General features: G+C 38.7%; 1 protein-coding gene across 4 annotated transcripts in view; it reads right to left on the reverse strand.

Annotated features, from left to right (window-relative positions):
* The window catches only part of LOC311082458 (integrin alpha-X-like), a 176,126-nt gene that overhangs the window by 94,282 nt on the left and 54,786 nt on the right, over positions 1-27,058 (reverse strand). For all 4 annotated transcript variants that reach the window (XM_084113304.1, XM_084113305.1, XM_084113303.1 and 1 more), the window contains exons 10-13: positions 23,705-23,778; positions 22,001-22,136; positions 2,675-2,823; positions 2,312-2,437 (exon numbers count right to left, since the gene is read on the reverse strand). In XM_084113304.1, coding sequence (XP_083969430.1) covers positions 2,312-2,437; positions 2,675-2,823; positions 22,001-22,136; positions 23,705-23,778 — 485 coding nt within the window. The remainder of the gene's footprint in view (positions 1-2,311; positions 2,438-2,674; positions 2,824-22,000; positions 22,137-23,704; positions 23,779-27,058) is intronic.

Raw genomic sequence — 27,058 nt, forward strand, 5'->3', positions numbered from 1 at the left:
TAGTAGACTACAACTTACCGAAATGTATATTCCTCATACATAATATCGATCAATCAGTGTTTTTTTTATCAGCGTGAAGAGGTCAATAACATAGCTGGAGAACAATTATGTCACATTTACCTCAGGAAAGCCATTTAATGAACATAATATAGGCTATAGCATGTAGTTGGCAAGAAAAAAGGTCTATAGAGAGTATTTTGCTAAATATGTGTTCTTACATATTTATTATATTTTTTACTTATATCATTAAATAAAGTTGTTGTTATTATTTAATTTGAGTTATTTTTAACCTTAAATACTACCAGCTGATAGGGCTCTTTGTATGTTTTTACAGCATTAGGTGAGTTATTTTTTTCTTGAGAAAAATTAACACCTATCTTGAGTACCTAATGTTTATCCAAATGAGTCAATATTAAATCAAATTACAATAATTGAACTGAATTGAAATAATAAAAAAGCGTAGCTTACCAGAAATTGTACCATGCACCTATCATTTTTGATCAAAGATGTGGCTTAACTTCAGAATTTGAACTAAAATCAGTATTCTTATGATTGCTCTGAACATTTCTGACTAAGTTCAACAAACATTAAATTAGGGTTAGGTAGTGTGACGGTGTGACAGGGTTGAGACTAGGGTAACAGGGTTGAAGATGGTAACGGGGTTGAAGAGACAAATACAGCTAAACATACATAGTTGTTTTTTACTCAAATTCACTAAGATTTTCTATAAAAGTTACAAATACCCTTGGGGCTAAGCCCCCCCTGTCTTCCAATCCTAGTGACGTCCCTGCCTGACGGGGTCTGTATCGCTTTTACTGGCACTACGTAACTACCCGTACCCGGGGTTCGGGTAGTAACCCGAGCACAAAAAGAACTACAAAATTCGACTGCTTTACGGCATACGTCACTTCCCCCACCACTTCCTCAAATTTGGACGTGAGCGTTTATATACTGTCTATGGACGTGAGAGGCCAACCAGCGTTTGTTTTCGGCTTTCGTGCGTATGTTTTTGTCATGGGGGCTGTTTACACCTGTCCACTTCATGCGTTTTCTCAGATCGGATAGCTATCTGATCGTGAAAAGACCAGGTGTAAATGTCCTCCGAAACACATTCAAGACGGATTTGAATCCGACCGCTCAAACCACTTCAGGAGGAGGTCTGAGACGCATTCCAATCCTCGCATTCCTGAGACGCACTGGACAAGTGTGCATCTGGTTGTTGAAACCACATATGTAAATTGTACTCCTCCCAAAAATGTTAAAAAAATAAATAAAAAAACGTGTGAGAGCGTTATAGTTATAGTCTATATGTTATTGCCAGATATGACGACGCTACTGGAACACGCATTACCGCAGCTGAGCATCGATTCATCAAGCCAACGTGCAAACTATCGCAAATCAAAGAAACGTGACAAAAACACAATTTCTCCACAGTGTGCCTTTAAAAAATACAAACAAAAAGTTATATTGTGAAATATTATTACAATTTAAAAAAGCTGTTTTCTATGTGAATATATTTTCTATGTGAATATTTATTCCTGTGATCAAAGCTGAATTTTCAGCATCATTACTCCAGTCTTCAGTGTTACATGTTCCTTCAGAAATCATTCTAATATGATGATTTGAAGATCAAGAAACATTTATGATTATTATCAATGTTGAAAACAGTTTTTTACATTTTTATTTCATGATGCTATGATGAATAGAAAGTTCAAAAGAACAGCATTTATCTGAAATGGAAAGCTTTTGTAACATTAAACACTACCCTTCAAAAGTTTGGAATTTTAATTTTATTTTGGGGGGAAAGAAATAAAATAAATCAATACTTTTATTCATCAAGGATGAGTTAAATTGACCAAAAGTTACAGTAAAGACATGTATAATGTTAGAAAATATTCTATTTTAAATAAATGCTGTTCTTTTGAACTTTCTATTTATCAAAGAATTTTGAAAAAAAAATGTACACAACTGTCTTCAACATTGAAAATAATAATGAATGTTTTTTTGAGCATAAAATCAGCATATTAAAATGATTTATGAAGGATTATGTGACACTGAAGACTGGAGTAATGATGCTGAAAATTCAGCTTTCATCTGAGGAATAAATTACATTTTAAAATATATTAAATTTATTATTAATTTATTATTATTATTATTGTTTTTTTTTATCAAATAAATGCAGCCTTGGTGAGCAGAAGAGACTTCTTTTAAAAACAATAAAATCTTACCTATCTAAAACTTTTGACCAGTAGTGTATATATCTGTATTTTGTTTCTTAATCTCAGCTCCGTCTGAACGTGGTTGCTCTTACCATAGAGTTTAGTGGGCATATCCGGACCTCTCCTCCAAATCCATGAACATGATATAGCGGAGCTCCGACTGCTAACAACTCAGAAGCACCCAACACACACAACTCTGCCCCAAAATATGAGCCCAGCTACAGAGAGACAAACAGAGGAAAAGGAAAAGAAAAAGAAAAGGAAAAGGTGATGTATTAAGGCAAGCATCAAGGACTGAAAGATGGGAGAGACTACAGTGATAAATGCGTTAGTATATTTAAATAAAAGTATTGATGAAGTCAATACACAGCATATATGTGCCAGCCCTGATAAATACATATTATATAATGTGTATAGTACTGTATGTTGCGTATAATGTAGATAAAATTTTAGACCTGTGATCCGTATATCCTATGAGAGATGGTCCAGCTGTGGTTCTGATGGTTCTGTGTAAATCCCAGCACCAGCCCAGTGTGTCTATGCCTTGGCGCTCCCGCAAAGTACACAACATGACCATTCACTGATGCCACAGCAACAGAGTAACCTGCAGTAAGAGAAAGCCAGTAAGAGAAAACAGCCACCTTCGAACTATAGACCGTGTCTAATTGGTTAGATCTCATCCAGGAGGCTGGACAAACATTTGAATTTAAAATCTTAGGACACAAACAAAGATTTGGAGTAGAAGATGATTTGGACCAGACATGTAAATGCGCAGGCAAAAGACTGAAGATCAAGATCAGAAGAACATGAGTTAAACAATTTAATTCAAGCCATCTATACACTCTCATCTCACTTTTCTATCTCGTACTTAGTTTCTTTTCTTTTCCGTTGATAGTCTCAGTTCTAAGTTAAGTTTTGCTGTACAGTTTCGGTCAACGATTCCACAGCAAAGCCCGCTTTCAACTTCAAAGACTTTCCATCCATCCGCCAACACACCATGTGATTGACATCAATTCAGACACGACGAGACCGGCAGCCAATCAACGAACTCGGGGGCCGACAAAGAGAATCCCCAAAGGAATGCAAAGACAAACGCAAGTAGCCTCCAGACTCTTAGCAGAACTGTTTCTTTGATATAAAATTTAATAACCAGCCTAAAAAACGATAGAAGGGTTAAATTAATGATTGATGGTTTGTTCAGGTCAGGTCTTATAAGTTATTGTATTATATTCTTATTCTTATTATATTGCTAGAAACTAGGGATTTCATCATCTCACCCTTAAAACAATTTTTTCCTCACTTTCTTTTTTACTGCAACTCGTATGAATGTGTGTAAAGTCAAGTCACATACATTTATATAGCGCTTTTAACAATATAGATTGTTTCAAAACAGCTTTACAGTGATAATAGGCACTGCATGAAAAGTGGGATTTTCGTCAGTAAGCGGCACTGTAGATTGTCGTGGAACTTCAGGTTTACGACTGTACACGGCAATTTGCAGGCAACACCGAAAACTGACGTGAATTGTCGGAAATTGACGTGGACCTTGCTTGGCAGTTGTCCCCCCATGACCCCCCTCCCCCTAATTCTAGGGGAGGCTTTAACATGTAAATGAAAAAATGCTGTGAGCTATACAAATGCAAATCAGGGCAGGGGGAGTTTTACCCCAGGTAACATTTTTCTAAAAGGTATTTACTTCATTCTAAGAAAATCTCTGGTATAAATAGACCAGGCTCAGTACAGCCTAATTATAGACTCTTAATTTTAGCTTAAATTGATATATTTAATGAAAGTAGCTAGATTAGTTACTATGTGTCATTAGCAATAGCCAATGTTATGTAAAAAAGACACAAAACCATTTATTTCAACAATTAATTTCAATCAGGCTTTGCCACAAAGGTAAAATGTGCATTCCATGCAAACAGCATCACAATCTCCTAGAGCTCAACCACTGTGCATAATACAACTGTTCACGAACAGAAGATTGTATTTGACTCATGCTGCATACACATACGCAATGACAAGAATTATGCCTACTGTCAGTGGTGGAGGAAGTACTGAATCTCAGTACTTAAGTAAAAGTACAAATAACCAGAGACATATTTACTTTAGTAAAAGTAAAAGTACCACAATGAAAACCTTACTTAAGTAAAAAGTAAAAAGTACCTGATTTTAAATGTACTTCAAGTATTAAAAGTAAAAGTACTTGCATAACAATTTATTCTCTTAATGTCTAATAATTAAGGCTGTAACAATATGCAATATGAAACCGAAATCGCGACACTCGGAGCCACGAACCTGTGTCGCGGTGAGTGTGAGAAGGCTGAATCGCTACACACCCCTTATTTGAAGATAACATTATACAATACGTAGATACCACAAAACTAGCTGAGGATAAATTCTTTAAAATTGGGCAATCCCAGCGTTATGGACGTGACAATTGCAGTAAAAACTTGAAATGTAAATTCTCAGAAAATGCATTTAATACCAATTGAAACTGTTTATATATTATCCATACTCCCTACTCCCTTAATAAAGAAGTCCAGACATTAGAAAAATATGAGTCTACTACAGACACATGCGTTTTATATTTAATATGAGGGAAATATAAATCCATAACGGACGTGACACAAAAAAAATCTTTAACTTTTAGGTGGCAAAATATTTTTTAGTAATTCGGTGAATTTCACTGCGCAAACCAAAAGTAATATAGGCTACCTACCGGATGAAGAAGGGTTGGCTCTCCACAGAACATAAAATATTCATTTTATTTTTTGTGTTCACATTTATGAGGAAAAAACAATGTTACGGATGTGTCAGTTCTCCCTTGAGCACGCGAGCGCTCTGAAAGCGGCACTTAAAGTGAATTTCGTTTTGTATTAATTGTATCTTAATTTTAATCAGTGTTTCATCAACCATTTTGGATTTAATAAATAAGTAAATAGCAGCAGACAATAGATAATCAGGACACGGAGGCGCGGGCGCGTGTAGGCCTACTGGTGAAACGCATGAACCGAAACTCAGGTCTGTACTCGCCTCACAGACCTGAGACGTATATATATATATATATAGAGAGAGAAAGCTTGAAATGTGTACTTTTAAACAGAACAATTCAAAACAAAAGAAAACAGACTGTTCTCTGCACGTAATCCTTATGAAATGTGCATTTCTCTCTGGCACGTTCACTTCACTGCAAAGATCGCGCGTCAGCATAGTCAACTTCATCTTTGCTGCTGACACTGACACAGCAGGAAACACTTTTTTATTAATAAACAATTAAAATGTCTCCCTGTTATATTTTACATATTCATAATCATTACTTTTGCCGGTTCTTTGTGACAGCTTTTAGATGCTTTATTGGCAGCGCCACAGTTACATGTTACATGAACGCGTCAGCAGCGAAAACATGGAGATTTTTTTCAATCCCTGTTTTGGCAAGGGGAAAACTGATCAGAAAATGTAACGAAAATGTAACGAAACGTTGTAGAAATGTAGTGGAGTAGAAAGTATAATAATTGCTGCAAAAAGTAACGAAGTAAAAGTCAAAAGTATGCACTATTGATTCTACTTAAGTAAAGTACAGATACGTGAAAAATGTACTTAAGTAAAGTAACGAAGTATTTTTACTTCGTTACATTCCACCACTGCCTACTGTACATATAGAGTTACAACTACGATTAGAGTTGTTTGCATAAAATGTACCGTGAACATTCACGTTTGCCCTGTGATAGGCTACAATTTATCTCTATAAATACTATTTTCTCAATTCTGTGCATATAGTTTTACTTACTTAGATCAACTGACATGATGCTGATAATGACGACATTGTGTGTAAGTAACTTTTTTACTATTGTGGCCTAGTAGTAGTGTAAATATACCTCGTTTCTATTTTGCATTAAAAATGTTTGTGGCCCCTTTAAGAAATCCCTCTCTTCTCGCGATACTATTCACTTGTGCTGGACGCGTGCGCGCGACCAGAGAAGCCATTTTTCACTGTTCAGGAGAGCTCCATGTGGTGCGTGCATCGATCGGATTCTGTGTTATACGTTCTTCTTTCTTGGTAAATATTACTCCAATATCTTTAATATGCACAAATAAGTTGTGAAGCGAAGTTAAAAGAACATTTGATGTGTACATTTTTTTTTTATAGATTTATTTGGAGCGCATGTGTGACTAGTGAACCTCGTGGTGATCGGTAAAGGATTGGGTATGTACGTTTCATGGTTTATGGGGTAAATTACTGATGGCATGTTTATTTGATAAATCTGTTAATGAGTTTAATCTATATTCTGTGATTATACAGTATAACTTTATGGTTTAATGCATATTTCTGGTTCTGCATGATTAAACGTGGGTTGTGGCTTTGTTGAAGTGCTTTTATTTCTCTTGTAACTTGGGCCTACCTCAGCCACTGCCGTATTCCAGTTTGTGTTATCGTATTTAATTGTAACACATTTTGGTTTGGAGAAATCGATTTAAATCTGACCTGTTGCAGTGCATTACACTGTATTTCAGTTTGAATTGAGTTAAGTATTCCGTGGATTTGGGCATTGATCCACTGGTTAAACTTTTTGTGACATTTGATTATACCATGTCATCTTCAAATTTACTGTAAACTGTTTCTACAATTTTTTTGTTTTTTTGTTTTTTTTGTTTGTTTTTTTAACTAGTGAAATCTAATTTTTTCTTGTGAAATCTCTTCAAACAAGGCAAACTTTTTTCTTAATCAGACTTTTATCTGTTTAATTGTGCTTCCATTGACTGCTGTCACTTATTTTAAACAGCAGTCAGAATAAAACCCCAATTTCAAAAAGCATAGTTTGCTTCCGGTGTGTATTTCTTCAATTTCACCCGGTTGAATTTTTTCTCCTTTGTTTAATTTTTACTGTGACTTATGTTGTTCTTATTAATATCACTCTCATTTAATTGTTTTCCAGGTGCCTTTAAGACATATTACGCGACAGTGCGCAGGAGCTTCAGGTACAAAGCGAGAAGCGAGAAGAAAGAGGGTAAGATTTATTAGATTAGATTCGTTTTTTGGTCAATGTGACTATTTTTCAGGTGCATTAATAGATGTGTGTTGTCCATACGCAGTGCATTGCGCAGTACTGATTGTCTTTATTGGTTTTTACAGCTGCTAGAAGCGAGACAAGAGTGTGCTAGCTGAGGATGAGGTGGGCCTTCGGAAGTGCGCTGCCATAGACCTGATGTCTGATGAGGAAGACGGCATCGTCGGCGGGGTGTCTGGATGGATTGTGCGACCTCCGTCCTTTCGCAGCCAGGAGCTCACCGAGCTCTGTGCCACGCTGCAGTCGAGATTAGAGGCGACTCCAAAGTACAGGGCAACGCACCACAGATGTCTGCAAAATGGACCGAATTCAGACAGAATGCCGCTAGTTACCTACAGCTCTGAAGCAGAAAACAGACACTTCACGGTGCTGTAGGATTTTGTGCTTCTCATGAGCTTCCCATTTGTTGTGTGGGCAAATCTCCTATGCTTTGTACATATATGATATTAGTGTGTTTGTGCTAATAAAGCTCTTTCTTTGAATAAACAGCACGTCCCTGGCAAATTTTCCTTTCCTCAATAAATTCATTCATGTCCTTGATGATGGTAATAGTGTAGTCCATAGGATAACAATGACATGAATATACAACATAACATCATATATATATATATATATATATATATAATTATAATTTTGGGGTGGGGTTTAAATTTATAATGACCCAGGGTCACCAATAGTAACAGGTCTGCCAACCAATCACGAGTGATTTTTCTTGTTTAAATGTAGTGGTTTCAACCAATACCGAGTGAAGAAATTCAAGCTATTCTCTGGCAAGGCGCGGACGCTGCAACATCCAGTTCTTGCTTTGGAGCCAAGAGTTCTCTTCACTCCTACAAGCCATTCTGAATCATCCTCACTCTACGAGACGAGTGGCTCTTCAGTGTGTTGGTGCGACGGCGTGTTCCAGCGAGATCGCACTGCCTGCTACTGATCTGTGCAGCGATCTGCGTTTCACTGTACTCCTCTGCCACACCCCAATTTATCTCTTCCTCGAGAGGGGATACTCTGTCTGGTGGCCAGGGTGATCTGAGGGTTACGGTGTGGCATATAATCAGCGAGTCATTCCTCAGGCCACGCCCCCCTCCACATCCACATTGTGGGGCTTCCGTGTGTGCCTGGTTCCTCCCCAGTGTTTTCATTTGGCGCTTCGGCAGAAGATGTCATGTCACTCACAGCTTCACAAGGCGGGCTTGATTCCTCTGGAAATGAAGATTCGACTTCGTTGCCTCCCTCGGGAGTGCCAGTGTTAGTCGAGTTAGATCCAGAGCTGACGGCCATGCTTTCCCTGGCAGCTGAAAGTGTCGGTTGGAGTGGCCCCGAGCGCTGTAAGCTGGACGATTGTTCCCTTGGCGCGGCGCGCGCTGCACTTCCAGCGCTTGCCCCCAGTGCCTTTCTTCCCGTCGTGCATCAGGACACCACCGGGTTGCGGAAGTCCCCGTTGACTTATCGCGGCCCACGGGCGTTCTCCGCCTTCACTGCCCTCGTTGGCACGGCGATCATGGTCTGTATGTTCTCTGCCACTGTCGTGGCTCAGACATAGAGCCGTGGGTCGTCTAGACCTCCGAGGCAGTGCTGACCCAGGACATCTGTCAGACCAGGCCCCCGTGGAACGCTCGTCCTTCCCTGGCCTACACTGTCAGAACATGGAATCTGACCACGCCCCTACGCTGGGATGCTATGTCTCCCATGTCCGGGCTGGTTGATCTGCCACGTACTGACCTCGCTCTACGGGCGACGTTGGTCACTGCGTGTTCCCTAGGTCGGGTGATGTCCACATGTGTGGTCCAGGAATACCATTAGGGCTCAACCAGGTTGATGTGCAGGAATCTGAGAACTCGTTTTCTCAGCTCCCCCATATCCCAGGCTGGGCTCTTCGGCGGTGTTGAAAACTGTTGGGCGGTGTTGAAAACTGTTGGGCGCAGTTCTCAACCACCCAGAAGTAGACTGAGGCCCTTCTGCACCGACAGCCATCTGTCCGTGCGGTTTCCTTAATCTGCTTCCCGCCGATGCCGCCTCCCTGCGGCTCCTCAGCCCCTAAGCCAACTAAACGCCAGGCTAAGCAGCACTCCTGAGATGGGCAGCTTGGAGTTAGGGCTCAGTTCTTCTCAGGAGCTGGTAGCAGGGACACTCCTTCTGGTCATTCCGCCTCGCTGCCCCACCGAGGAGCAGTCTGTGGTTCCCATGACCCCGCTGGCTCAGTTCTTGGGAGCCTGGCTAGAGCTCTCAACCTGTCCCGCTGGGTCGAGAGAACCATCAGGCTCGGCTATGCAATTCAGTTCGCACGATCTCCTCCCCGCTTCCGGGGAGTCCGTTACACTGTGGCGGGTGGCAATGCCCTTGTCATGCGTGCGGAGGTCGCTACCTTACTGGCGAAAGATGCAATCGAGATTGTCCCTCCAGCCGAAATTAAGTCCGGGTTCTCAGCCCCTACTTCACTGTACCGAAGAAAACCGGTGGGTTACGGCCAATCCTGGACCTGCACGTCTTGAACCGATCCCTTCACAGGCTTCCGTTCAAGATGCTCACGGCCAAACGCATTCTCGAATGTGTGCGGCCACAGGATTGGTTTGCAGAGATCGACCTGAAGGACGCCTGTCATGTCTCCGTTCTCCCGCGACACAGACCATTCCTACGCTTTGCTTTCGAGGGGCGGCCATATCAGTATGGGGTTATCCCATTCAGTCTAGCCCTGTCTCCTCGCATCTATCAAAATCATTAAATGTATGCAGAAGTTATAACACACTTTCTGTTTCCCTTATATGTGTATGTTTATGTACTGGCTTTCATACATATATATGCAAGTGTGTATGATATATGGACCAAGTTTTCAGACCACGTTCAAGGGGGTGCTGTAGACAGGGCCACGAAAGAAATGGGCCTCTGTTGTTTTCACAGTATTATTACTGTATTCTTAACATTTTTCTACTGTATAAGCTGTGTACAGTGTTACTGTAGATTTTCAATGCATTCTGGGAGAATATTAGCCTACTGTAAATCTAAATACATTACTAAATGACCGAGAAAAACAACCAAGGTCACAAATTAAATCTGTTCATCATAAAGTTATCAAACTACATGGTGTCAGCAGCAGGATCGCTGACAAATCATGGCTTAAAATCTACTGTGCATAGAACCACTTGCTTTTGATGACGACATCGCTAACAACCGGTTGAAATTCAAGAAGGAATGGGATGTGCACAGCAAAGCAGGACTGTCGGACATATATTAAAAAAGGTGCAAGCTTACACTCTCCTCAATTGACCTATCGTAAGCCCCTCCCCTCGAACGCAGATGGCAGTTGAGTATCAGTTGCACGGGGACCGGAACTTGGACATCTTTAGGTTTCAGCGCCATACAGAAACATTGGAAGATCCAACGCTCTCATCGGTTTTATGGTGTTTATGCTACAAAAATGGTAAAACGATGAGCCTGGGGTACTTGTTACACTGATTCCAGATATCCTGACTGAGGGGATGGGCATGGGTATTCATGTATTGAATCACTGTACTGTGCACACATTCACCAATGCGTTTCAAAAGTGTGATAAGACTTGCACGAACAGACCAATTATCTGCGCAATTGACTGAAGCCTGGTTTATTTAAATCAATGATGTGGGCACATTAACCTGGTTCCCTAGGATTCAACCCCAATCCCAATGAAGTCGAAAACATTAATTTTCTGGTTGTCATACTCTCATTAAGTTACAATTAAAGTTAGTGAGCCCATGCTAACGTACAAACCTAAATAGCTAACTGTTCTCACGTCATGTGGTGTAGGTCAAAAACAGAAAACTGTGTTTTTTTAATTTATAAAACAGCCATCTGCGATCGTGACGTAACATGAGGCTTCTCCCACTTGCATTGTGATCTGTAAACCCTAGCTTCCAAATTAATATTGTTACCTACCATATTTATTTTAAAATCTTTTATAATACCTTCATGGCATATTTAAGTCCCACTTGAATGCTCCTTGATGAGAGGTAGTCCTTCTGTGTCCAAAATTTATCAAGAACACCTTGGGACAAGATTTTCGTACTGACTATGTTCTCAACTGTTTATTAATTGAGCATGACTGTTTCAAGGACAACACAGCCAAGTTGCTTCTGTTATTTCATGTTCAATGTATTGTATACTGTATTTTGTTGCACAAGAGAGTAGATTATTTATTTTGAGCATTATGACAAAATGTTTCTTCTAGACTCTATATTTATGGAAAAATGTGTTGTGTGTAAGTCTGTCCATCCCCATGGGGTAATGGTGCCAGTATAAATGTGCTTGTCTTTAGCCCTATTCGCACGGGATTAGTATTACCCCTGGACCTCTGTAATTAAGAAATTACCCCCTGACGTCTGTGTTTTTGGTGGCTCATTCACACAGGCAAATAAATGTTCGTAATTCCCTCGAGTTTACGGACTTTACAGCGTGCGCCCACCCATTCACACTTCACTAGCTGAACGTGCTGAAACGAAGATCGCGCTGCAGTGTTGCAATTCAAAAAAAGAACTTATTTAAAACCAATTTATTAGAGAAATATATTATATATATTATAGAATATCATATTATTGTATAAATATATATCTTCTTTTTCTTTTAATCTTTGTCCATATTTACAACAAATATGCCTGAAGAAGGTATTATAAATACCGAAACGTCGCGATAGGCTTGTTTTTCTATTCATTTTATTTGGTTTATTTCATTTTATATCATTTTTACTCTTTCACACTTTGATTTCTTGAGATACTTACAGGATGGACGTCTTTAGAGGCCGTGTGAGACAAAGAAATGCTCCACGATACAGAAGTTACACTACCACAAAAAGTGTCAAAAGCGTCAGCCTAAAAGCGCACAAACTTTCCAAAAGAGCTTCCATGCTGCTCCAAAATACTTAATTTGACGTTTCCATGACAACGGTCCGAGTTGAGCTTCCGGATCACGTCCGTAGTAGTAGTTTGTTTTCTCTTTTGCAGTACTTCATAGTTTTTATTGGAGAAAAACTATAATCGGATTGGAGTAGAGCATATCGAGAGATTATATTGTTAATATAGTTTTAATACAGACGTAAAATGGACTGTTAAATGGCCCATAATGGTTATTACGTTCTTTAGGAAACGATAGGCTCACAGAAAAACAGCCCAAATCACAGACATGGGGATTCGCACGGGACTGGTATTATCAGAGGACCCCTGTGTTGGCGGAAATACGGTAGGTAATTTTCGGGGGAATTTTTACAGACATTTTTACAGACATGGCAGATTCGCACGGGATAAAAATCACAGACGACCTCTGTGATTATTACAAATTACCGGAGGTCCCTAGGTAATACTAATCCCGTGCGAATAGGGCTTTAGTTAGTCTGTGTTGGTTGCTGCAGTGGAGAGTGTGGCCTTAGTGCTGCAGGTTTTTTGTTGGTATTTTTGATTATTGATTTAAATCTAATTTGGATGTTTTTAGATAAGAATTTTTCCTTATTTTTTTTGTTTAATTTTTCCATTAATGTTATATTTTTGGGGTAGGATTTTTCAAGTTTTAATGAATATTAATTTATACTTTAAACTTTTTGTATTCACTGTGCCTTTTTTGGTGTTATTTACTGGGCCCCTATAACAATTCAGCCTTGCACAACCTGCGCAACACACCCAGGGATGGCATGCCTTCTCCAGAGCAATGTCTACTGTCCCGAGGTCTGGGGATGATCCCCATGGTACCATCCCAGCTCACACCGAGAGTTGATACTTGTCCAGTCTCATAGTAAGACCTATTTAAGAAACTGCCGTCACCTTCTACGAGTATCTGAATCATACAGTCCTACCACTACCACTCCGTGCCCATGTTCTCTCCAGAACCCCAAACTGGTGACATGGTGGAGCATTCCCGGGATGGCTTGGCTTGTTGTATGGATCCGGCTATATCGAGTGAGGGAGAAATTGATTGGAAATCTGGATTGCAGTCGTGCATTGCGAGAAACAAAACTTGGAGCCAAAGCAATGGATACCATGGCAGCTACCCAGTTTTGCTCTAATAACATCTACAGCCTTGAGAAAGTATCTAACGGTAAAATACATCAAGCTTGTGTTTTCTCTAAACAACGTCAGAACTTGTTCTTTTTGGGACTTTTGGGACCCTACAGAAAACCAAGAGGAATTTTTGGAGGACATTTAAATATTAGAAATGTGATTTTTTTTATTTGATTTGAAATCTTTTATTTTGAACATGTAAATACAATAAAAAAAATAAAATAAAAAAAACATATAAACAACAAAATAAAACTATACTTTATAATAAAAACATACTTTCCAGTACTTAAAAAGAAACCTCTATTTACATGTACAAAAAGGAGTAGGAAGAAGTAAAACTTATGTACTCCTACCCCTTTATACCCCTACTGCTATATTTAAAGGGATAGTTCACCCAAAAATGAAAATGCTGTCATCATTTACTCTTTCTCAAGTTGTTCCAAACCTGTATGACTTCCTTTCTTCTGCTGAATACAAAAGAAGATATTTTGAAGAAAGTCGGTAACCAAATGACTGACCATTGACTTCCATAGTAGGAAAAAAAAATACTATGTAAGTCAATGGGGACCAGCAACTGTTTAATTACCAACCTTCTTTAAAATATCTAATAAATTGTTTCTAGTCTTGAACATAATTATAGCTGTATGAAATTCAACCAGATCAAGTAGTTTTAATGCTTTAGACTGTAGAAATAATGAGTTGGTATGTTCCAAATATCCAGTATATGAATTATTCTTATTGCTCTTTTTTGAAGTATAAATAATGATTGCAATGAATTTTGATATGTGTTTGATATGTGTTCAAACCTCTACACAATAATTTAAACACGGTAACACCAGTAAACAATACAAAATGTAGAATGATCTGTAATCCAGAATGTGCTTAGCTTTAGCCAGGACTGAAATACCTCTAGGCCGTTTTGTTTGAATGTATTTTATGTGAGATTTCCAGCAAATCCTGGCATCTATAATCACTGAATTTCACTTCATATACTCTTTTCTATGTTAACACTTTCGATCTGTAACTGAAATTGCTTGATTGAATTACAATTGCCAAATATCATGAATTTCATTTTGCTCAAATTTAATGATAACTTGTTTGTGTCAAACCACTGTTTTATTTTTCTGAATTCAAGAGTGATTAAGTCCAGGAGTTGCTGTAAATTCTGACCAGAACCAAAGATATTTGTGTCGTCAGCAAATAACACAAATTTCAGTAGTTCAGATACTTTACATATGCCATTTATGTAGAGAATAAGTAATTTTGGTCCCAATACTGACCCCTGGGGGACACCTCAAGCAAGATCCAAACATTCAGATGTATAATCTCCCAACTTCACAAATTGTTTCCTGTCTTTTAAATAACTGCTTAACCAATTCAGCACTATCCACTATTGACTGTCAGTAAGTAATTTGTATTTATCAATGAATTTGTCCAATCTGTCATTGAAGAGTTTTTCTAGAATTTTTGAAAATTGTGGCAGTATGAGAGACAGGCCTGTAATTTGTGAAGTGGTGTTTGTCTCCAGTTTTGTACAGAGGTATGACTTTTGCTGTTTTCATTTTTGTTGGAAATTGACCAGTTTGAAATGACAAATTAAAAATGTAAGTTAATGGTTTTGAGATCCCCTCAATTACATTTTTTACTATCTTCATATCTATTTCGTTGCAATCCTTGGATCCTTTAGTTTTGCATTTTTTAACAATATCTATTATTTCTTTTCCTTCTACTGCTTTAAGAAACAGCGAACATTGATTTCTTTCAATAAGATCATTGTATCTATTATCGATTATCTGTGTAATAGGAATTTTTTCAGCTAAATCTCGTCCGACATTTACAAAATATTTATTAAAGTTATTGACCACATCCTCCAAATTATTAATGTTCTTTTCATTATCAATGAAATACTGGGGATAATTAGACTGTCTCGTGCCCCTTCTCATAATACTGTTTAGTATATTCCATATTCCCTTAATATTATTTTTTATTATTATCTAATAGATTACTATAAGTTCTCATAATATGTATTTATGTATTTATAAAGTGTATTTTTCTTTTTACAGGCATTTTGTAATCTTTTTGAAATCCACGGTCTATCACTATATTTTTGTATTCCGCAATATTTTATTGTCGGACAATTCTTATCATATAATAATTTAAATATTCTTAGGAATTCACCATATACTTTATCAATATCTTTTTCCTTATATATTATTTCCCAGTCTTGTGAAAGCAAATCATCTTTAAATGCAACCATAGACTCTTCTGTTCTGACCCATCTGAATAGAGGTTTATTGCTTTTTTTAGATGTGTAATTGCTGTTGTAAACTGTAAAAACTGGTAGGTGATCACTAATATCATTTATTAATAATCCACTCACTGTATTGTTATCTATATCATTTGTAAAAAATATTATCAATTAGTGTTACACAGTGGGAAGTAATCCTACTGGGTCTGGTAATTTTGGGGAAAAAGCCCAGACTATACACTGTATTAATAAAATCCTCCGTCATATTGTGCTTATTTGGATTTAGAAAATCAATGTTGAAGTCACCACAGATAAACATGACTTTCTGATTTGTTTTTGTAAATTTTTCCTCCATCCAATCCTTAAATAAATCAATATTAGAACCTGGTGATCTATAGATGCAACTTACAATAACATTTTTCTTTTTTTCTCTAGATACTTCTATTGTAACACATTCATATCAAGTAAATCATCCACCACTGTATACATTTTTTCCACCATCCTGTAATTAAATTTCTTGTCCACCTACAAAGCCACACCACCACCCTTCTTGTTCCCTTTCGAGGGAACGAGACACTGCGTCGGTGACGACACTATGGGAACGCCCTTCAGCGTAGCACGTCTGAATTAATGAATGAAAACTAAACCAATCTTATTGGCGTTGCGTGATGACGTAGCATGTGACGGCATATACGGATGTGTACAAAAGCACGCCGTCACACAGCAAAGTCAGCTTTTTGCTATTCAGCAAGCGCTCTGTGTGTGTGAAAATCAGTTCGTCCTATTTGGTGTTGTTTTGTCTGTTACATATATATTCTGTATCATGGCAAGTGAGCAGTTTAAAAAGTGTGTGTTCCCATGCCCTTGTTATATTACGGCTGGGGACACACACGAGATGTGTGTGTCTTGTATGGGAATGCAGCACGCCCAGGCAGCCCTCGAGGGGGCTGTTTGCGGCCACTGCGAGTCTCTTTCAATAAGAGTGCTGCGTTCCCGCCTGGCTTTGTTTTCCGAGGACGGCCAGATGCGCACTCCCCGCGGTTCAGGTCGGCTTAGATCGTGGGGCTCGCAAAGAGAGCTTTCAGAGGGGATCGGGACTGCGAGGCACTTTCCCAATCCTCATCTGAAAGCTCAGATTCCCCTATCCCCCGTTCGGAAGCCCGCCCCGCGGCTTCTCCCGTTCGGGATGTAGACCCGGTGCTGCAGCTGTCTGATTCCGAGGAAGTAGACGTGCTCAGCATTGTGGAGGGGGATCTAGATGAGACACAACAGTCTAACCAGTCTGCACCCAGTTATGATGAGCTTTTGGAGGTTATAACGCAGGCTGTGTCCAAACTGGATATTTGTTGGCCACAAGAGAGGCAGGAAGCGTGCGTTAGAAGCAAACTCGACGAGCGCTTCCTGCAACACCACGCACAGCCTCCACACCGGTCTCTACCGTTCTTCCCGGATTTACACAACGAGTTGTGTAAGCCACAAGTATCACTAAACTTTTGCCATGAAAACATTTATTTTTAGAAATTATTTTTTCTTTTCTTTGTCTTAATTTTAATTTTGCTTATCCTGACATATAATTCTACACATACGTCTCCAAACTTCAACATAACAGTTTATTTTCATCAGTTATCTGTCTATGGGTCGTTACATTACTTGTTCTAAATAAGATACCGATGAATTGGAACGGTAAGATTACATGTATTTGAATGCATTAGTGAGAACGAATGCATGTATGATTTTGTCCTGCCGGTCATCGTGGTGTCTCTTTACCAATAGTGAAGTGGGTTTAAATTACTTCAAAACAGAACTACATATATGCTATACATCACAGGACAGTGACTGTGCGTGCGATCTGTATGTAAGCTACTGTTTATATATGCGTGTGTGTTTAAGCTACAAGGAAGCAGCATGTTAGTTAACGGCAAACATGCGTGTAACGTGTAACGGCAAATCACTTGTACAAAAACAGTTTAAATTAAAACGTGTATTCCCCTGATCAAAATTGAGTATTCAGATGTCTGACATACATACAGTGAGGAAAATAAGTATTTGAACACCCTGCTATTTTGCAAGTTCTCCCACTTGGAAATCATGGAGGGGTCTGAAATTGTCATCGTAGGTGCATGTCCACTGTGAGAGACATAATCTAAAAAAAAAAATCCAGAAATCACAATATATGATTTTTTAACTATTTATTTGTATGATACAGCTGCAAATAAGTATTTGAACACCTGTCTATCAGCTAGAATTCTGACCCTCAAAGACCTGTTAGTCTGCCTTTAAAATGTCCACCTCCACTCCATTTATTATCCTAAATTAGATGCACCTGTTTCAGGTCGTTAGCTGCATAAAGACACCTGTCCACCCCATACAATCAGTAAGAATCCAACTACTAACATGGCCAAGACCAAAGAGCTGTCCAAAGACACTAGAGACAAAATTGTACACCTCCACAAGGCTGGAAAGGGCTACGGGGAAATTGCCAAGCAGCTTGGTGAAAAAAGGTCCACTGTTGGAGCAATCATTAGAAAATGGAAGAAGCTAAACATGACTGTCAATCTCCCTTGGCCTGGGGCTCCATGCAAGATCTCACCTCATGGGGTGTCAATGATCCTAAGAAAGGTGAGAAATCAGCCCAGAACGACACGGGAGGAGCTGGTCAATGACCTGAAAAGAGCTGGGACCACCGTTTCCAAGGTTACTGTTGGTAATACACTAAGACGTCATGGTTTGAAATCATGCATGGCACGGAAGGTTCCCCTGCTTAAACCAGCACATGTCAAGGCCCGTCTTAAGTTTGCCAATGACCATTTGGATGATCCAGAGGAGTCATGGGAGAAAGTCATGTGGTCAGATGAGACCAAAATAGAACTTTTTGGTCATAATTCCACTAAACGTGTTTGGAGGAAGAAGAATGATGAGTACCATCCCAAGAACACCATCCCTACTGTGAAGCATGGGGGTGGTAGCATCATGCTTTGGGGGTGTTTTTCTGCACATGGGACAGGGCGACTGCACTGTATTAAGGAGAGGATGACCGGGGCCATGTATTGCGAGATTCTGGGGAACAACCTCCTTCCCTCAGTTAGAGCATTGAAGATGGGTCGAGGCTGGGTCTTCCAACATGACAATGACCCGAAGCACACAGCCAGGATAACCAAGGAGTGGCTCTGTAAGAAGCATATCAAGGTTCTGGCGTGGCCTAGCCAGTCTCCAGACCTAAACCCAATAGAGAATCTTTGGAGGGAGCTCAAACTCCGTGTTTCTCAGCGACAACCCAGAAACCTGACTGATCTAGAGAAGATCTGTGTGGAGGAGTGGGCCAAAATCCCTCCTGCAGTGTGTGCAAACCTGGTGAAAAACTACAGGAAACGTTTGACCTCTGTAATTGCAAACAAAGGCTGCTGTACCAAATATTAACATTGATTTTCTCAGGTGTTCAAATACTTATTTGCAGCTGTATCATACAAATAAATAGTTAAAAAATCATACATTGTGATTTCTGGATTTTTTTTTTTTTTTTTAGATTATGTCTCTCACAGTGGACATGCACCTACGATAACAATTTCAGACCCCTCCATGATTTCCAAGTGGGAGAACTTGCAAAATAGCAGGGTGTTCAAATACTTATTTTCCTCACTGTATACATACACAGTATACACAGTATATATATATGTATGTATGTCAGACATCTGAATACTCAATTATTACACCGTACATAAAAAAAAATCCACTTGTCCCCCGGACAAGCGAACAAGCATTCATGTCGAGCCCTGTAGATAATCCAAATATTTTTTGGATATATAGATACATATGTATATGTATATACATATATATATATATATATATATATATATATATATATATATATATATGTGTGTGTGTCTATATATCCAAAAAATATTTGGATTATCTACAGGGCTCGACATGAACGCTTGTTCGCTTGTGGCAAGCACATGAAAGGGCTTAATGTCAAGCCCTGATCTTTAACCCTTGTATGGTGTTCGGGTCTGTTGGACCCGTTTTCATTTTTTATCAAAAGAAAAATGATACAATTGATTATTTTTTCAAACTGAGACTCATTGGCCTTGGCTCATTTTCTGTGAGGAATATATATCAGAACACATTTTCAATGAAAACACACTGTACACCCCCCCAACACATTTATATTACACACAGGATGTTCGGGTCCACTGGACCCGGGGCTAATAAAAGTGTGGAAATTGTAGGTCCTGTGTACCTTTACTCTGTCCTCCTCCTGTCAGGGCCTGCTGTTAGTGTGTGTATGTTCTTGTATATGGTTTATGAGGACACAAATGTGTATAATGACATGGGTGTTACAACGTAAACATGGTTTATGACGACATCTGTGTCCTCATACTAAAACATACTAAATGGTGTTTTTTGAAATTCAAAAAATGCCAAAAGTTTTCTGTGATTGGTAGGTTTAGGGGTAGGGTTAGTGTAGGGGGATAGATTATACAGTTTGTACATTAGAAAAACCATTACACCTATGGAGAGTCCCCGTAAACCACATATCCAAGTGAATGTGTGTGTGTGTATGTATGTGTGTGTGTGTGTGGGGGGGGGGTGTTTTGTGTGTGTCTGTGTGTGTGTCTGTGTGTGTGTGTTGTGGGTGTGTGTATGTGTGTGCATGAGTGTGTGTGTGCGTGCATGTGAGAGAGAGATTGTGTGTAAGTGTGAAAGAGTGCAAGAGTGAGTTTTGTGTTTCTACTCCTGCCATTCCCACACGAGGTTGCAATTCTAAAATGTGATTAACAAAGGTAAAGAGAAAATATTAACCATATCTGCTGTTTATATTACTTGTAATTGGGATGAAGTAAACATCTGTTGAGTATTTTAACATAACATTTTTGATTTTGTTGAATTAAAAACCCAAAAATGCAGCGGGTCCACCAGACCCACGAACACTGGCTGAGTAACAAAAATATGAACACCACACAAGGGTTAAAAAGCATCATCATGAGCTGTTTATTTCCCATTTTGTCTGAATGCCAGGGTATGGAAACTGCCATACTCTGCCATACGTAAACGGCACCGCCCCTGGATTTTGATTAAATAATGGGCAGACGTGCATTATTTGTAGTGTTTTACAATACACTGAACAATACACCTGCATAGCATTTCTCATGTAAGTATTTCTTATTCTTTATTATCGTCATAATAATATATTTATTTGGCTTCATGTTTGTACAAACGTTTCTCTCAGTTGTTTATGTGCAGGACCGTGCGGAACTCAGAACGAAGAAATGAACATAACATTGTCATTCGAAAGGGCAGGAGTTATGATCACATAATATGATTGACAGCTCTAGAGAGAATGAGCTCTCTGACTCATAACAGACACACATGCAAGAAGCATGTCAGCAAAACAGCATATCAGCATAAAGGATGTTTAGCAAGCTGGGACCAGCATGGAATGCTGGTTGCTGGTTTGCTGCTCCCCAGAATGGGAAGCAGAAGTGCTGGTGGACCAGTGACACCAGCTCAGTTTTCCTTGAGAACAGCATGACCAGCTAGGTCTACCAGCTGGAACCAGCCATTTACCAGCTCTAACAGCATAAACAAACCTGGACCAACATGGAACTGCTAATTCAAAGCAGGGTAGTTTCTTCTGTAGAGCTGCTTTACAGCAGAATTTAAATCTGTATGAACTTTAATTTGATGAAGTTTGCAAGACTGAATGTTTATTACTGTGAAGCTGCTTTGAAACAACCTGTATTGAATAAAGTGCTATAGTAAAGCTTGACAATGCTTGACAAATGACAATGTCAGTAACAAGGGATTTAGGGGCTTTTCAACTAAAAACATAAAACTTTTTATGTGTTTTGGCCGTTCATTTACACGATAACGGCATTTTGGGTGCCTGAAAATGCAAACTTTTGAAAACGGGTTTCAAAGTACAAGTTTTTAAAAACGGTCTCCATGTAAACAACAAAAACGCGAATCTCTGAAGACGATGATGTCATGCAAATGCGTATTACATGTTCAATCTATAGTGTTCCATTGCCATCTATTGGCCCGGCAGCAGAATACAGCGTTTTTAGACGTTTCACGGATCCGTGTGAATGAGGATCATTCTGACAATGGTCATCTGTACGCAGAAAACTCAATGGAAAAACTTCTCAGTTTTAAGCATTTTGTTGTCGTATAAACATACCCTAAATCTTAAATTCACACATTCCCACCTCTCTCCCCCTACAGTAACTTTCAAATAGATTTTTACATTTTCTGCAGTTGATATATTGCAGGTACCATGTATATCCTTAGCACTACTGTGCAAGGCTAGTTACTCACAAAAGTTTAACATATAACATCAGAGCGCTGCATGAATATGAGGATTTAAAGTTTGTGCAATAGTAACCTGTAAAGTGATGATAAAAATAAAATAAAAAATAAGCCAACTAACAGACAATGTGAATGGTCGCTTACCCAGATATGAATCTCTAATGTCCTCCTCTGTATTTGTGGCATTAATGAATGAAGAATTCATCATTTGATGAGTGAAATCCTGCACTATTCCTCCTGACCAGGAGTATGCTCCAACCGCTCCAAACATCCTCAAACCCTATAGTAAAGACAAATTAAACTTCATTTATATATATATATGTTTTTTATCGCATAACTAGGAAAGCACCCCCCTGAAAATAAAGCTTCCAAAAGGGGGTTTTCACAGTGATGCCATTTTGGGTTCCAAAATAACCTTTCAGTGAACCTTTCTTAAAAGAACTATTTTTTTTTAGTGTGAATAATATTTTAATCATCTAAAGAACCCATTTCCACTGTAAATAACATTTTGTGCAGTGGAAAAGGTCCATGGATGTGAATCTTAGAACCATAGAAACCAATCAAGAACCTTTATTTTTAAGAGTGCGGGGGGTAAGGCTGGTAGACCATCTTGGTCAAGCTAGTTAAAGCAGGAAAAACACCTTGTACCAGAAACAAAATTCAGCTTAGGGGGCTACCTTAGGGATCATTCAAATAAGATTCTTGAGCTCTGTCCACATTATTTTTATTTATTATTTATAATTATTGTTGTTCTATGTACAATGCCAAATCCAGAAAAGTAAAATGTAATAAAGTCAAGAATCTGTGATTTGTTAATTCTCTTTAACCTTTATTTAACTGACAAAAGTACAAAGAGACACATTAAAGTTTTCAATTGAAAACGTTATATGCAAGCGGCCTCTAAGTTAATAAATAGAGGTCGAACGATAGGTGATTTTACCAATACCGATAACTAGGTTGATAACTTGTTGATAACTTGCTGATAACCGATTAATCAACCGATAGTTTTTAAAATAGATACTGGATAAAAAACAAACATAACACTCCAAGTAAAACAGTGCTAAACTGAAACGTGCTAAATGAAATAAATATATAAATATGAATATATTAAAATTAAAAGTTCAACAGAACACATTCTACAGAAAATAATTTAAACATTAAAATATTACAGGTCATGTGTTTCTTTAGCTATAACCTAGAAACGTACGTACATTTCATAGGTAACACTTTGCAAGTCCCATTTGTTAACAAGAATGTATTAGCTAGCTTGAACTATATCATGAACTATATGCATTATGCAATTATTTAAGCAATACAAGTGTTCATTAACTAAAGTTAACAGATAAAATAAAAATGTACAAATGTATTAGTAAATGTTGAAATTAACAAACTAACAATGAACAATACTTCTACAACATTTATTAACCTTAGATAATGTTACAAATGGAATCTTATTGAAAAGTGTTCATATAAATCCAAAGAATCATGCTTAAAGATGGCCATATTTAAATATCTGCAAATACCAGAGCATTAAAATACATGTATAGCCTCTCACTTTATTTGCTTCTATTTTAGATAACTTGACGATAATCTAATTAAATGTAAAGCTGCTTTGAAACAATATGTATTGTATAAAGTGCTTTATAAATGAAGGTGACTTGACTTGACAAAGACAAAAAATGCTTTCCAGTACTACCAGCTTACTACCAGTTCTAACCAGCCTTGACCAAAATGGAATTCATGATAGTTAATGCTGAATTTTTCAGCAGGGTCTACTATTTATGTTAAAATAAATAATCGTTTTAATTAACAGAAAACATTTTTAAAATATAGTGAAATGTTGCTGACCTCAGAGAGGGCCACACTGAAGCCGCCCTGTGATAATTCCATCTGAAAAGTGCTGAAATTCCCTGTGTCAGTTCCTACAGCAACAGAGAGAGAGAATATTATTGGTGTGAATCATGAAATCAAAATTGACCCTATTTACTTTGTTAGCGCATATTACTAGTCTTGTGGTGAACAATTAATCTGTGCAAGTTAATACACAGCAAAAAATTGTTTGTCACGGTAATCTTTAATCAAAATCTGAAAAGTTACTTCAGGTCTGGAATGGCATTCCTTCTCTGATGATGTCAGTTTGACGGCTTGGTTTGAAAACGCCTTAACCACTCCCCTCAAACCGTTAGTCTGCTATGAGCAAGAGATGGAGAGGATGTGCGCTAAAGTAAAACCCCGCCCTGTATTCAATATTCCGTTTCACTTGGAAATACGTCACAACACTGGAGAAAAGTAGTTTGCAACTTCCGGTTCACAGGGACTTTAAAGGATCAGAGTGCAGAGTATCAAGTTCAAGGAGCACGACCAGTTCATCAACCAGCTTACTTATAATATTTTGAGTTGCAGTATGCTGGGCTGCCTAGAGCTAATGTCCTCCTGCCTCAGGCAACATAGCATCCCCTGGGTCAGATGACTTTCAGAAGGATGATGAGGACAGAGATATTTCTATGGCCCATCCACATGCATTTAGTATTTATCAAAAGAGAAAGGACTGTTGCATCATATGATTCTTTAGACATCACGCCTGGCTTTAAAGCCTTGGCATACCACAGATCAGTAAAATGTGAGAGAGACAAACAAAGCCCTCACTTTTATTAGTAAACTGGTTAATGAACTGGACATCTAGGCGTACTCCTTAAACTTGATACTCTGCACTCTGATCCTCTGACATAATTAGTCCAGTGTAGAATGCAGCCCTCAATTTAATGCACCTCAATTTCTGACATCCAACACTACAACAATAAGCGACTACAACAGCCCCTAGATGCCACCTACCATGCCACCTTTCTCCACATAAGAACAAAGATCATGCACAGCATGCATCTCCTTCAGCATTAATCAAATGCATTTGTTCCAGATAACGCAGCTGCTCAGATTCCCTCAGGCACTGTTGACTCTCACAGAGTTACCCAGGTCACATGGCAACCAATGAGAGAAAGGAGAGCTTGTATTATCTCAACACCTCTTACATCTTCCTAAAGTCAGCAGCATGTAGCACCAGCTAACCTTTCAGAGATGCAGACTATTCCTACAAGACAGCTGATTTATAGAGGTCCACAGCCAGCCATTCCAGATTTTACACATCGAGACCCTCGTGAATTTGCCGTTTTAACCTAGCCTTGGATAACCTACTGTACCTGATGAAGCTACAGAGCTATTCAAATACCAGGTTTTGGTAGCTCATCTTCATCTTTAAGCAGTTAACAGATGCTTGTCTCATAGCTGATTCCTTTATAAATTCATCCACTCCCTACTCAGATACCCTGGCAGCACTCACGGAAAGGTTTGGCCACCCTCACCAACTTGCTCTGAGCAAAAATGTGCCATTATGGATGCATCAGATATTTAGCTTGGAAACACTGTAGGCTTCTAACACTTTACTCTTCAAATCCAAACCCTAGTAGGATTCCATAAGACATTAGCAACTGAAGGAGACACTGGCTCGACTTTTGTACAAACTCCCTCCAGAACAGAGTGTCCTTTCAGAGAATGTTTCCCAAATGGAACCCCATCAATCAAGGCGTGGCAAGCCGATAAAATAGTCATATAAACCCTGAGAGTGGCGGGGCATGTGCCTGCTGATAATTTATTCCTGCAGGAAGTCCAGAACTGAAGCTGTCCAGAATCTGGTAGTTAACTAGATCTGCATTACCTGCAATATACAACCACTTCTCCCTTCAAGCCTCCTCAAGTCTAAAATCAGACGCAACCCCCCATCTTTCTTGGGAACCAGGAAGCCTGACTCGCTCTCTGGAAGGGGAACATTCTATAGCCCCTTTGACCAGAAGAGAGGTCTGAGGTCTGACCTTTTTGGAGGCCGCTGAGGGCGGTTAGATGGTCCCCAGTCTTGACGAGGGGGAGAAAGACCTGCTACACTCTTGTTTTTGTGCCTCATGTCTTACAGATGGACTGGGGCAAGGCCAGCAGCCCTCCCCCCCAGTATGCAGCAAGGAAGGAATTGCACAAATGTTTCTTCACCTCCCGAAACCTGCTGACAACTGGGTAACACTTTATGATAACGTTCAGTTGTAAGTCATTTATAAGTGGTTAGTTAATGATTAACTAATCTTTTACAAAAACATTCATAAATGATTAGCAAGTGATATGCTAACATTTTATGTATGTTTTGTAAATTCTGTTACATGTCATTTACAAGTGATTAATCATTTACAAAACATGAATATGCATTTATAAATGATTAATGAGTGATATGTTAATTATTTTATGTATGTTTTGTAGATTTAGTTATAAGTAATTTACAATTGATTAGTTAATGATTAACTAATCATTTACAAAACATGACTGTGTTTCATAAATGTTTAATAAATTATGTAACTTTTTTTTGTATGTTTTGCTCACATCAGGTGCACAGTGGTTAGAGACTGCACTTACACTGCAGTACACACTACAGTGTTCAACACCTGTCATAGATGATGTGTAAACGCATGAATAAATCATTTACAACACTTTCTGCATCCCCTAATCTAAAGTGTAAACTATTCCTCACTTGTAAATGTGTTACACATCATTAGTAGATTTTTCTTACCTGTTACAAATAGTGGTCGACCGATATATCGCCAAGGCCGATATATCGGCCGATATTTGGCATTTTTGAAATATCGGCATTGGCCGATAAGTTTTTCTGATTGGCTGATGTGTTGGAAGCGGGACTTTTATTTTGACAGGCAGCGCTGAGAACACCAGCGCCAGAAGAGAACGGCAACTTCTCAGATCACACAGCGCTCACTCACATTCTCCGTCTCTTCATTAATTTACGATCTCTGTCAGTCATATCTAATACTTTGTTAGACAGAACTGGTAAACAAAGAAAGTAAATGGTATGCGAAGTAAGTAAAGTAAAGCGTTTGCTTTTATTTTATTTGTAACAGAAAAGGCAAACAATCAGGCTAAAATACTTTCTCATTTGCCGTCAACATTCAGCAAATGCGCATCTACGTCATTTAAACAAATCTCTGAATATCTAATAAACATTTAATTTCACAAACCTTGCAGATTTAATCGAATCCAGCTGTGATATCTTGTGAAGTGTGCATTACTGTCTGCAAGTGATGGTCGGTCCGTGCAAAGTGAGTGAATGCGAACAGAAGATCAGCTTCACAGGAGACGCGATCGAAACACTTTAAA

Source organism: Abramis brama (assembly GCF_963993115.1).
Source record: "Abramis brama genome assembly, chromosome: 5".
Lineage (NCBI taxonomy): Eukaryota > Metazoa > Chordata > Actinopteri > Cypriniformes > Leuciscidae > Abramis > Abramis brama.